Source organism: Sciurus vulgaris (genome assembly GCF_902686455.1).
Source record: "Sciurus vulgaris genome assembly, chromosome: 3".
In the NCBI taxonomy this organism is placed as follows: Eukaryota; Metazoa; Chordata; class Mammalia; order Rodentia; family Sciuridae; genus Sciurus; species Sciurus vulgaris.
In genome coordinates this window covers 14745004-14757624 of record NC_136463.1, presented here as the reverse complement: position 1 = coordinate 14757624, position 12621 = coordinate 14745004, and the positions used below count along the sequence as shown (strand labels likewise).

General features: G+C 39.9%; 1 protein-coding gene across 12 annotated transcripts in view; it reads right to left on the bottom strand.

Annotated features, from left to right (window-relative positions):
• The window catches only part of PECAM1 (platelet and endothelial cell adhesion molecule 1), a 70378-nt gene that overhangs the window by 43600 nt on the left and 14157 nt on the right, over positions 1-12621 (bottom strand). For 9 of the 12 annotated variants that reach the window (XM_079131589.1, XM_079131579.1, XM_079131583.1 and 6 more), the window contains 2 exons: positions 1412-1575; positions 1299-1325 (listed from right to left, as the gene is read on the bottom strand). The exons of 1 other annotated variant lie outside the window; for it this stretch is intronic. In XM_079131589.1, the coding sequence (XP_078987715.1) occupies positions 1299-1325; positions 1412-1475 (91 nt within the window). In that variant the 5' untranslated portion in view covers positions 1476-1575. Of the gene's footprint in view, positions 1-1298; positions 1326-1411; positions 1690-12621 lie in introns of those variants that run through there. 2 more of the 12 variants (XM_079131578.1, XM_079131582.1) reach the window with 2 other exon arrangements.

Here is a 12621-nt window from a genome sequence, read left to right as displayed (position 1 = left end):
GAAAATCTCCAAGAGGCAAAATGCAACTGGTCTTAAAGACAGAAGTCAGACCTTGGTGGAGGAGGGGTCCTGTGGCTGTCGCCTGTTGACTGGCTCTTGCCTGGACTAGTCGTCACTTCTGAGGCTCAATGACACCATTGCCCAAGGGAGATGATTTGAAGAGAAGGGATCTCTGCCTCCATGGACTGCCCTGGAGGCCAAGGCCCAAGGAAGAACACAGACACTGGAATGGAGACTCCGCAGACTGTCCCTTCTGGTGGCCACGCCCGCTCCCCCATCCTGGAGCCACCACCTCAGCCTTGGCTTAACCCAGCATCACCCACTTTCTTCATCTCCAAAGAGCCGTGCAAGGGCCAGGTTGTGGCTCAGTGGTGGAGCACTTGCCTAGTGCCTGTGAGGCCCTGGGTTCGATTCTCAGCACCACATTTAAATAAATGAATTAAATAAAGGTCCATCGAAAACTAGAAAAAAATATTAAAAAAAAAAAGAAGCTGTGCGACTTGCCAGTCACCCTTTGTCTCCATTCTTTGCAGCAGAAGTGATTTCTGACAGAAGGATTCTGTTCTGTGGACTGTCTCTCCGTGCACAGTCCCTAAACCCAGCTCAGACCCTTCCCTCACCTGTTCCCAGGCAACGCAGAACAAAACCCACTTCGCTCAAGACGAAGGTCCACGATCGGCTGCAAAGCAGCTGACAAACCCTGCAAACATCACATGCTTGCTTCCCTGTGTGCCTGTGTGGCAGCCCCGAGTGATGCAGATAAAATCGTAGCCTCACCACGGATGGAAAATGAAAGCCAGTGTTCTTTTTTTTTTTTTTTTTTTTTTTTAAATCATTTAGGAGAAAGAGAGTTATCATACCAATCTAAACTATGTTCTGTCTGCATGAGTCTGACATCAAATTGTATTCCATTTGTGAATGAAAACAATTGAGAGGAAATAAAGGGGGAAAAAAGATGGAAAATTTTAAAATAATTGGGGATGGGGCAGGATATGAAAAAAAGCAATTTATGGTAGAAGAACCTCCACCACATTATGGAATCACTCACTGTTTTATCACCTCCCCAACTAGAAGCAGCCCAGCAGGATCCAGAAACACCCTTAAGAGTCTGCTTCCAAAACACATTGATTAGAACTTGCCTGCGCGCAAGCGCTCTGGTCTGAGCTCTTCTAAAACTGACCACATGGACTGAGCTTTAGCTTTCCAACCGGGATGGTTTTCTCAATTGTTATCAAACCCAAGCAAGCGGAGGCGAGTTTTGAGAGCAAAGCTAGGTAGAAACGAACGGTGGGACTTACAGTTCTCTTCACCACCCAGGCTCCAACCTGGAAGAGACAGGAGAAATAGGTTGGTTTCAGGAGCTGCAGTTCTCATGAAGTTTAAGTGAAGCGGGAAGAGAAGAAAAACTCACAGAACAGGAGCGTCAGCAGGACTCCCAGCCACATCTTGTCCCCTCGGGCCCACCTCAGCTGCATCCTGAGAGCCGGGGACTGTTGAAGCACAGTCAGTGCGGCCTCTGGGCCATGCCTCCAGGGCAGAAAACACTTCCCCCTCGCCACAGATGAGAAACTTGTCCTGTGAAGAGCAGAAACCACTCTGGTAACTAAGAGACTGGCCGTGGGACTGGTCAGGTAATGGCGGCCATTGCTGGAAACCCAGAACAATGAGGCCTGGGCTGGCCTGATATCTCCTCAGGAAATGACTGGCCTTCCTGAGGGACCACTGAATGCGGCCGCTTTGTATAGGTGGAAAAAAAAAAAAAAAAGGCACCATGATATTTGCCTCCACGTTCTTGACCCTCCCTGTCTCCTCTGAATTTGGGGACCCCCCTTTCTGGTGGCAGGGTGACCGAGTCTTCCCTCTCTCCAGCTCTACCCTTCTCTCACTGGGCACATGCCCGGTCTCTGCTTTTCCTGTGGGTCCCCCAGAGCATAAATCGGGTCTCCTGCCTTTCCTGGGCTGACTTTTTCCAAAAAACAGCAGTGTTTGTCAGAGAGAGCAGCCATCAAGGCAGCTGGGCTTGAAATTTAGGAAACTAGGACGCTTCCTCCGGCCTCCGCAGTGGGCTTTGGTGTGGAGGACAGGGGCCACCCTATGAGGTGCCCACAACTCCTAGAGGCCTCTCCAGCCTGCATCCCCAAACACACCCACTTTACTGGGTCCAGAGAGAATTTTCCAAGATTTAAACCAGTTTCTTCCACTTTACCTGTTTCTGGTTTCCGGTAAAAAAAAAAAAAAAAAAAAATCAGTTTCTTTTAAAAAAAATTTTTTTTTTTTTTTTTTTTTTTAACAGGACTGGGATTGAACCCAGGGGCACACTATCACTGAGTGACACTCCCATCCCTGTTTATTTTACTTTGAGACAAGATCTCATTTGCCCAGGCTGGCCTCCAATCTGTGTTCCTCCTGCTTTGGCCTCCCTAGTCACTGGGATTACACCACACCCAGCCTAAAAGCCAGTTTGTGATCCTCTTCCTCCACCCCTTTGTGACCTCTCTGACCTGAACTCTCTCCATCTTCCTTGCTCTACGTTTTGGTTGGTGAAATGAATAATTCCCACAATGTATTGTGTGTCCCCTCCCTGCCTAGGTACCCTTCCCCCTCCCTGCTGGCTCATTGCTACACATCCTTCCTAACTCATTTCAGGCACCAAAGCCTCCAGAAATTTCCTGTCTTGCCCAGACCGAGCTGCCTCTCCTCGGTGCCCTCTCCCTCATCTTCCCTCTGTCAGACCCTGTCTGCAGCCTTCGGTAATGGAACCCCCGCCCCATGGACGGCTGGCTCCTTGATGGCAGGGACAATGCCTGGTACCCAGTAGATGATCCAGGAAGTTAGTCAGATGGACGACTGTCTAGGTGACATTACAGTGTTGTCAGAATTGGATCCTCTCTGCCTCCAGGGTGCCATGCTGAATGGCGCTCACTAGGACTTCCACACGGTCAGGGAAGACACTTCGACTGGGGACAATAGGAGCCAGACTTCTCTGCCTCCCAGCAGGAACCAGGAAGTAATGGCTTCCAGCTAGAAGACGATTTCCCTCTCTGGGGTTCAAGGAAGGTTTTTGCTTTTCGTCGTCGTTGTTTGGGTGCTAGGTATTGAACCAGGGCCTCAAACGAGCTAGGCAAGTGCTCTACCCCTGAGCTACAGCCCCAGCATTTTTTAAAATTTTTATTTTGAGATAGGGCCTTGTTAAGTCTCTGGCCTTGAACTTGTGATCCTCTGCCTCAGCTTCCCAATAACTGGGATTACAGGCGTGCACCCCTGTGCTCGTCTTCAATGGAAGTTATTTTTTCATTTGTTCTCTTTAAATGTACATGACAGTAGAGTGTATTTGGACATATTATATATACATGGAGTATAACACATTCTAATTAGGATCCCATTCTTGTGGTTGTACATGATGTGGAGTTACACTGGTCGTATATTCATATATGAACACAGGAAAGTCACATCCGATTCCTTCTACTCTCTTTCCTATTCCCATTCCCCCTCCCTTCCCTTTATTCCCCTATGTCTAATCCACTGAACTTCTATTCTACCCCACCCAACCTTATTTTGTGTTAGCATCCACATATCAGAGAGAACATTTGGCCTTTGGTTTTTCTGGGTTTGGTTTATTTCATTTAGCATGATAGTCTTCAGATCCTCTATTTACTGGCAAATGCCATAATTTCATTCTTATTTAAGGCTGAGTAATATTCCATGGTGTATATATTTCATGTTTACTTTATCCATTCATCTGTTGAAGGGCACCTAGGTTGGTTCCAAATCTTAGCTATTGTGAATTAATCTGCTATAAACATTGGTGTGGCTGTGTCACTGTAGCAGCTGATTTTAAGTTCTTTGGACATATACCAAAGAGTGGGATAATTGGGTCAAATGGTGGTTCCATTCCAAGTTTTCTGGGGAATTTCTGTACTGCTTTCTGGAGTGGTTGCCCCAATTTGCAGTCCCACCAGCAATGTATAAGTGTACCTTTTCCCCTATATTCTCACCAACATTTATTGTTACTTATATTTTTGATAATTGCCATTCTGACTGGAATGAGATGAAATCTCAGTGTAGTTTTAATTTGCATTCTCTAATTGCTAGAGAAATTGAACATTTTTTCATATATTTGTTGACCATTTGTATTTCTTCTTCTGAGAAGTGCCTGTTCAGTTCCTTTGCCCATTTATTGATTGGTTTATTTGGAGTTTTTTGGTGATAAGTTTTTTGAGATCTTTACATATCCTGGAGATTAATGCTCTGAGTTGTAGGTGACAAAGATTTTCTCCCATTCAATAGGCTCTCTCTTCACGCTCGTTTCCTTTGCTGTGAAGAAACTTTTTAGTTTGATACCATCCCATTTATTGATTATTGAGTTTACTTCTTGCACTTTAGGAGTCTTAGGACATGATGGAAAGGTGGGTCTACATTTTCTTCTAATAGGTTCGGGGTCTCTGGTCTAATGCCTAGGTCCTTGATTCACTTTGAGTTTTGTGCTGGGTGAGAGAGAGGGGTTCAATTTCATTCTGCTACATGTGGATTTCCAGTTTTCCCAGCACCATTTGTTGAAGAGGATATCTTTCCTCCAATTTATGTTTATGGTACCTTTGTCTACTATGAGATAATTGTATTTATGTGAGTTTGTCTCTGTGTCCTCTATTCTATTCTATTGGTCTTCAGGTCTGTTTTGGTGCCAGTACCATGCTGTTTTTGTTACTATAGCTCTGTAGTATAGTTTGAGATCTGGTATTGTGATGTCTCCTGCTTTGCTTTTCTTGCTAAGAATTGCTTTGGCTATTCTGGGCCTCTTATTTTTCCAAATGAATTTGATGACTGCTTTTACTATTTCTATGAAGAGCATCATTGAAATTTAATAGGAATTGCATTAAATCTGAATAGCACTTTTGGTAGTATGGCCATTTTGACAATATTAATTCTGCCTATCCAAGAACATGGGAGATCTTTCCAACTTCTAAGGTCTTCTTTAATTTCTTCCTCTAGTGTTCTGTAGTTTTCATTGTAGAGGTCTTTCACCTCTTTTGTTAGATTGATTCCCAAGTTTTTTTTCTTTTTTTCTTTTTTAAGACTACTATAAATGGGATAATTTCTCTTTCAGCTGATTCAGAACAATGTATAGGAATGCAATTGCTTTATGGGTGTTAATTTTATATCCTGTTACTTCGCTGAATTCACTTGTGAGTTCTAGAGGTTTACTGGTGGTTTTTTTTTTTTTTTTTTTTTTTTGGTCTTCTAAATATAGAATCGTGTTGTTAGCAAATAGTGATAGTTTGAGTTTTTCTTTTCTTTTCATATTCTTTAATTTCTTTCTTTTGCCTAATTGCTCTAGCTAGAGTTTCAAGGACAATGTTGAATAGAAGTGCTGAAAGAGGGCATCCCTGTCTTGTTCCAATTTTTAGGGGGAATACTTTCAATTTTTCTCAATTTAGAATGATGTTGGGTAAAACTATGTTTGTTTGTGTTTAGCAAACATAGTTTTACAATGTTGAGGTACGTCCCTACTATTCCTAGTTTTTCTAGTGTTTTGAACATGAAGAGGTGTTGTATTTTGTCAAATGCTTTTTCTGCCTCTATTGAGATAATCATGTGGTTCTTGTGTTAAGTCTATTGATAATAGACTTGGTGAAATACATTCATTAATTTCCATACGTTGAACCAACCTTGCATCCCTGGGATGAACCTCACTTGATCATGTTGCACTATCTTTTAAATATGTTTTTGTATGCAATTTGCCAGAATTTTATTAAGAATTTTTGCATCTATGTTCATCAGGGATATTGGTCTGAAGCTTTCTTTCCTTGATGTGTCTTTGGTTTTGGTATAAGGGTGATACTAACTTTATAAAATGAGTTTGGAGAGGTTCCCTCCATTTCTATTTCATGGAATAATTTGAGGAGGATTGGTGTTAGTTCTCTGAAGTTCTGGTAAAACTCAGCTGAGGCTCCATCTGGTCCTGGACTTTATCTTTGTTGATAGGCTTTTGATGTGTCTTCAATTTCATTTCTATTTAATTGCTTGAAATTGAAATTTCATTACTTGAACTTTTCTATGTCTTCCTGATTCAATTTGGGTAGGTCATAAGTCTCTAGAAGTTTGTTGATGTCTTTGATATTTTCTATTTTATTGAAGTATAAATTTTCAAAGTAGTTTCTGATTATCTTCTCTATTTCAGTAGTGTCTGTGGTGATATTTCCTCTGTCATCACAAATTTTCATATTTTGAGTTTTTTCCTCTTAGTTAGCTTGGCTAAGGATTTATCAATTTTATTTATTTTTTTCTAAGAATCAACTTTTTGTTTCATTGATTTTTTGAAATTTTTTCGTTTGTTTCAATTTCGATTTCAACTCTGATTTTAATTCCTGTTTCTACTGCTTTTGGTGTTGATTTGTTCTTGTTTTTCTAGGGCTTTCAGAGGTAATATTAGGTCATTTGTTGACTTTTTATTCTTTTAACAAATGAGCTCACTGCAATGAACTTTCCTCTTAGAACCACCTTCATAGTGTCCCAGAGATTTTGATATTCTGCGTTGCTATTCTTATTTACCTTTAAATATTTTTTTATTTCATCCCCAATTTCTTCTGCTATCCATTGGTCATTCAATAGCATATTATTTAGTCTTCAGGTGTTAGAGCAATTTCTATTTTTTTTTTTTTACTTTTTCTTTGATTTCTAATTTCAGTACATTATGATATGATAGGATATTATCTCTATTTTTTGTATTTGCTAAGAGTTACTTTGTGTCCTAAGATATAGTCTATTTTACAGAAGGATTCATGTGCTGCTGAGAGGAGAATATATTCAGTCATTGGTGGATAAAATATTCTATATACATCTGTTAAGTCTAAATTATTCATTGTGTTTTATATAACTTCTTTAATTTTTGTTTGGAGGATCTCTCCAGTGATGAGAGAGACATGTTAAAGTCACCCACCATTATTGTGTTGTAGTTCATTTGATTCTTGAAATCCAGAAGAGTTTGTTTGATGCATGTAGATGCTTAATTGTTTGGCATATAAATATCTGATTGTTATGTCTTATTCATGTATAATTCACTTAATAAGAAATGACCTTCTTTGTCCCTTCTGGTTAACTTTAGCTTGAAGTCCACTTTATCTGATATGAGAATAGAAACACTTGCTTGTTTAAAATATCCATGTGAATGATATTTTTTTTCACATCCTTTTACCTTCAATCTGTGAATGTCTTTGCCTATGAGGGGAGTCTCTTGGAGACAGCATATTGTTGGGTCTTGTATTTTAATACAGTCTGCCTGTTTATGTCTTGATTGATGAATTTAGGCCATTTACATTCACTGTTATTCTTGAGAAATTATTTTTATTCCTTGTCATTTTGGTTTATTTCAGGTTTTTTATTTTAATTCATTTCTCCTTTGATTGACTATTCTTCTAGTGTAGTTCCTCATTTTGCTGGTTTTTAACTTCATTTTTCATTTCTTCATGAAATATTTTATTGAATATGCTTTGAAGTGCATGCAGGCTTTCTAGTTGTGAATTCTTCTAACTTTTTGTTTATCATGGAAGATTTTTATGATGAAATAAAAAATTCTGAAGCTTAATTTTGCTGGGTATAGTATTCTTGGTTGGATACATTTTCTTTTGGAACTTTGTATATATTATTCCAATACCTCCTAGCTTTGAGGGTCTGGGATGAGAAGTCAACGGTGATCTGGATTGGTTTCCCTCTAAATATGACCTGTAATTTTTCCCTGGCAGCCTTTAAAATTCTATCCTTATTCTGTATATTAGGCATTTTCATAATAATGTGGCTTAGTGTGGGCCTATTGTAATTTTGTATATTTGCAGGATCCTGTAAGCCTCCTGTATTTGATTTTTCCATTTCATTCTTAAGTTTTGAGAAATTTTCATATATTATTTCATTGAAAAGATTGTGCATTCCTTTGGTTTGTATCTCCAAGCCTTCATCTATCCTGATACGTCTTACATTTGATCTTTTCATGTTATCCTATATTTCTGGGAAGTTCTGTTCATGGTATGTTAACATCTTTTCTCCATAGTCAACTTTATTTTCAACATTATATATTTTGTTTTCATTGCCCGAAACTCTTTCTTCCAGGTTTTCTATTCTGCTGGTGATGTGTTCCATTGAATTTTTAATTTTGTTTATTGATTCCTTCATTTTGAGGATTTCTACTTTTTTTTTTTTCAGAATCCTCTCTTTGCTGAAATAATCTCTCACTTCCTGTATTTTCTTTCTGATTTCACTCCTTATATTGTCCTTTACCTCACAGATCAGTTTAAGTGTTAACATTCTAAACTCCTTCTCTGATATTTCTTCCACTATGGTGTCAATGGATTTCGTTATTGAAGTATTTTGGTTTGTTTGGGGCAATTTGTTCCCTTGCTTTTTCATGTTGTTTGTGTGTCTACCCATCTAACAGTATGGATCTGAGGCAATAGAGTTTCTACCCTGTAGACTACAGTGTTCCTGAAGGTTTCCAGTGCCTCACAATTTATGGGGAGACAAAAAATAACAACAACCAGTGCAAATAATATACAGCATTAAACCAAATAGTTCCTGCTATGATATCTACAATATTAATTGTCACAATAAACAGAAACAATGAGATCAATTATTGCCCACAGTAAAAACAGTAAATTTGCAAAAGGGCTTATAATTTCAAACAGTGGACAGGGAGAGAACAGAAGTGGTATTGGATGTGATAATTATGAGGGAGGAGAGAAAATAGAAGTAAAAAATTAATGGAAAAGTGAAAGAGAGAACAATAGATATTGACTTAGCAGAAGAAAAGAGAGAAAGAGGATCAAGGGAAACAGGTAAGTGAGAAAGAAAAATATATATATAATAAAAATTGAAATAATACAAAACAAAACTGAAATATGCTAATCAAAGTACTGATCCATGAAAAATAACCGCTTTCAAAAAATGCTAGAAATGAGAAAAAAGAAACAAATATGAGTATGTATAAGTGTCCATGAACCATTCAGGTCACAACTGGACAAAGAAAAAAGAAATTTAAAAAAATTTTAAATTAAAATTAAAAATAAAAATCTCAATGAAAAGTCAAAGAATTGTTTCTGTTGGAGTTCAAAAGATTCTGGATTTCCCTTCTCAGCAGGGGTAGGTGGGGTGTGAGAGGAAATTCCATAGGCGGAGCTCCTGGAGGTGGGGTTTAGGCTTAGGTAGGCGCCAGGTTCTTCATTGAATGGCAACTGGTCTGAAGATTTTAAATCAGTGTTCCTCCAGTGCCCAGCAGTTACCAGTCCACCCTGGGAGACTGCACCCCAGGGATCTCCTCTGGGATTCACTCATGCAGTGGAGGACCCAATCCTTAGTCTCCTCCATTACCTGCGGACCCCATGTTTCCTGGTCTCTCTGGTTCAGTCTCCAAACTTCACCTCTTCTGTCTCCACTCTTTTGAAATCTGGGCCAGGTTTGTCTCTCCCAGCCGGTCCTGCGAGCAGCTGGTCTGGAGGGGGAGGAGGGCAGCGGGTGGGTTTCCCCTGTGTAAACTGCTCTCCATGTTTGATTTTCTCCTGGTCACTTAGGCACATTCTGTGTCATGCAGTGTGGGTTTGCCAGGCCTGTATATTAGGCACAGTTCAGGCTTTCCAGGAATCAGTTTCTCCAGCTGCTGGCCACCTCATCTCAGCTGCAAAATGGTTCCTTTTCTGTCCTGTGCAGGCAGCCAGGAGAGATGTGGCTTCTTTCTTGCACAAGGATATTGTGTAGTGTGACTTTCAGGTTAATTGCAGTGTCTTTGATCTCTGATCTACATGTACCCAGGCATGCCTCCAGACCTCCTAAAAATGTGAATGCCTTTCATTCCCATCCCTCCACTCTGTTCCTGGGAGGGACCACTCAGGCAGGTACCACCGATGGTGGTGGCGGTTGCACTAGTGCTGGGGATTTCTTCCTTATTGTATCCAACCTCCTGAGTCCCTGATCTGCTTTGAATGTCCAGAACTAATTCTCAGTAAAGTCCCCTCTCTTTTTTATGGTTCATCCACCATACCAAGAAACTGCCTGTCTGCTTTCTTGCTTTCACACCACAGAGCAGCCTCTGTTCTGCCATCTTGAAACCCAATGGAAGTTTTGACAGGAGCGACTGAAGAGCAGTACACACTTAATCCACTTATTTCTGAAGGAATTTTTTCTGTTGTACTGTTTATGTTTTGTTGCTGTGGTTTTATGTCCCCTTCTCCTACTAAAATCTATCTTCTTTGGCAATCTACTAGAAATTGTCCCCACCCACTTATTGGAATGTTGACTTGGGAGGAAAATGGGAAACACCATGAGTAATAAATATTGGCTTCAAATGGTGATTTTTAGATATTGTAGAGTAAGCAACTTCTGTATCTCAGAGTAACAGTCAAGCCATAGCAATAAATATCCATACTCCAGTATGTCCTCTAAGTTCCAAAGCAAGCTTCTAAAACATAATACTTGTTTCATGCACGATTCTAATACTTTCAGAATATTATGAGAAAATAGGCTTTATTTAAAAAACAAATGTTAATATTTTAAAAGAAAAGTAGAAGCAGGTACTGTGTTACACATCTGTAATCCCAGCCACTCAGGAGGCTGAGACCAGAGGATTGAAAGTCTGAGGCCAGCCTCAGTGACTTAGCAATACCCTGCCTTAGAATAAAAGGGACTGGGGATGTATTTCAGTAGTAGAGCACCCCTGGGTTCAATCCCCAGGAGAGAGAGAGAGAGAGAGAGAGAGAGAGAGAGAGAGAGAGAGAGAGAGAGAGAGAGAGAGAGAGAGAGAAAGAAAGAAAGAGAGAGAGAGAGAGAGAAAGAGAGAAAGAGAGAGAGAGAGAAAGGGGGAGGAGGGAGGGAAGGAAGGAAGAAAGAAGGAAGAAAAGGGGCGTGGGAGGGAGGAAATAAAGAAGCATAAGGTCTATATCCCACAACTCACACCATGCACTAGAATGATTTCTACATAGATCAATTAACTGAATGTACAAATGAAACCATAGACGTTTTAGAAGAAAACATGAAAGAACATCTAATACACTTGGGTTGGTGGAAACTGGTGTAAGTATAAATTAAAATCCAGAAACCCTAAAATAAAAAATTGATAAATTAGGCAAAAAAATTTGTAACTCACATCATAGGTGAAGAACCCTCCTTAATAGATAAAGAACACTCAGGAATTAAAAAGATCAGTAGAACAATAGAGAAATGAGAAAAGGATTTGAATAGTTTCCATGATATAAGAAAAAGTATCTAAAATTGTAAAAAGACTAAATTACCTGACTGTTTAAAGGTAGAAAATGCCTATGTTCATATATGAAAACATGACCAATATAACTTCACATCATGCACAACCACAAAAATGGGAAGTTATATTCCATGTACACATTTCAAAATACATTCTTTCGTGTAACTAAAAATAAATAGCAAATATAAAAGGATACTGAACTTTTTCTTTTTTTTTCTTTTTTTTTTTTTTGCAGTGCTGGGGATTAAACCCAGGGCCCCCTGCTTGACAGGCAAGCACTCTACAAACTTAGCTATATCCCCAGCCCTGGTATTGACATTTTATAGTCAGTAGTTGTAAACTTTTTTTTTTCTTTCTTTGTTTTTTTGCAGGGTGTTCTGAGGATTGAATCTAGGGGCACTTTACCACTGAACCATATCCCCAAGGCTTTTTACTTTTTATTTTGAGACAGTGTCTTACTAAGCTGCTGAGGCTGGCCTCAAACTTGCAATCCTCCTGCCTCAGGCTCCCAAACTGCTCGGATTACAGGCAGGTACCACCACACCCAGAAGTAAGTATACATCGGGGTGGTAGAAACTGGGCACCCAAGGACTTTTCCTGGTAAACCTTTCTTCACTTTTGTTTTTTACATCATGAAACTGCATTATCTTTTAAATTTTTAATCTTTGGTCCAATTTTTCATTAGGTCAGTTGTTTTCTTAGTATCACATTTTTAGATATATTTCTCTAATTTTTAAATTTATTTATTTATTGTTTACAGTTCTGGGAATTTAACCCGGGGCCTCTCACGTGCTACCCAACTTTTCTATCACTGAGCTACATCCCTGGCCCTTTTTATTTGATTTTGAGACAGGGCCTCTCTAAACCTAGGCTGCTGTTTTCTGAGCAGCTGGGGTGGGGTGGGGTGAGGGAGGGAAGGTGGGGTAGGCAGGTAACCGACGAACTGCAGGCACCAGGTGAGGCAGGCCTCCATCTATTTCAAGACTGTGATGATCAGAAATGAGATACACACGTTTCCCTCCACCTATGGCTGTGGATTTGATTGACTTTTGAGATGAAGAGCAGGACTCATCTCCTGTCCGCTGGGCTTAGGACACACCCCAACTAGGGAACATGCCAATCAGAAGCCTGAGGTTCCTGTCTCTTCTCTGCAGTTTGACAGCTGAACTGTCTTGAGGCTCATGCATGTTCCTTGATGATAAAATAGGAATAGAACACCCATCTACCCACTGCACAGGTTTGTTGGGAAAGTTCCAACAAAAGCAAGCATTTGGAAGCAGGTTTAAACAGCAGAGCCCAATTCAAATTCGGAAACCACAAAAGTAAAAGGGCTTTATTTGAGGTCTTAGGCATTGCAATTCAGGAGTCACAGGTCATATTGCCCT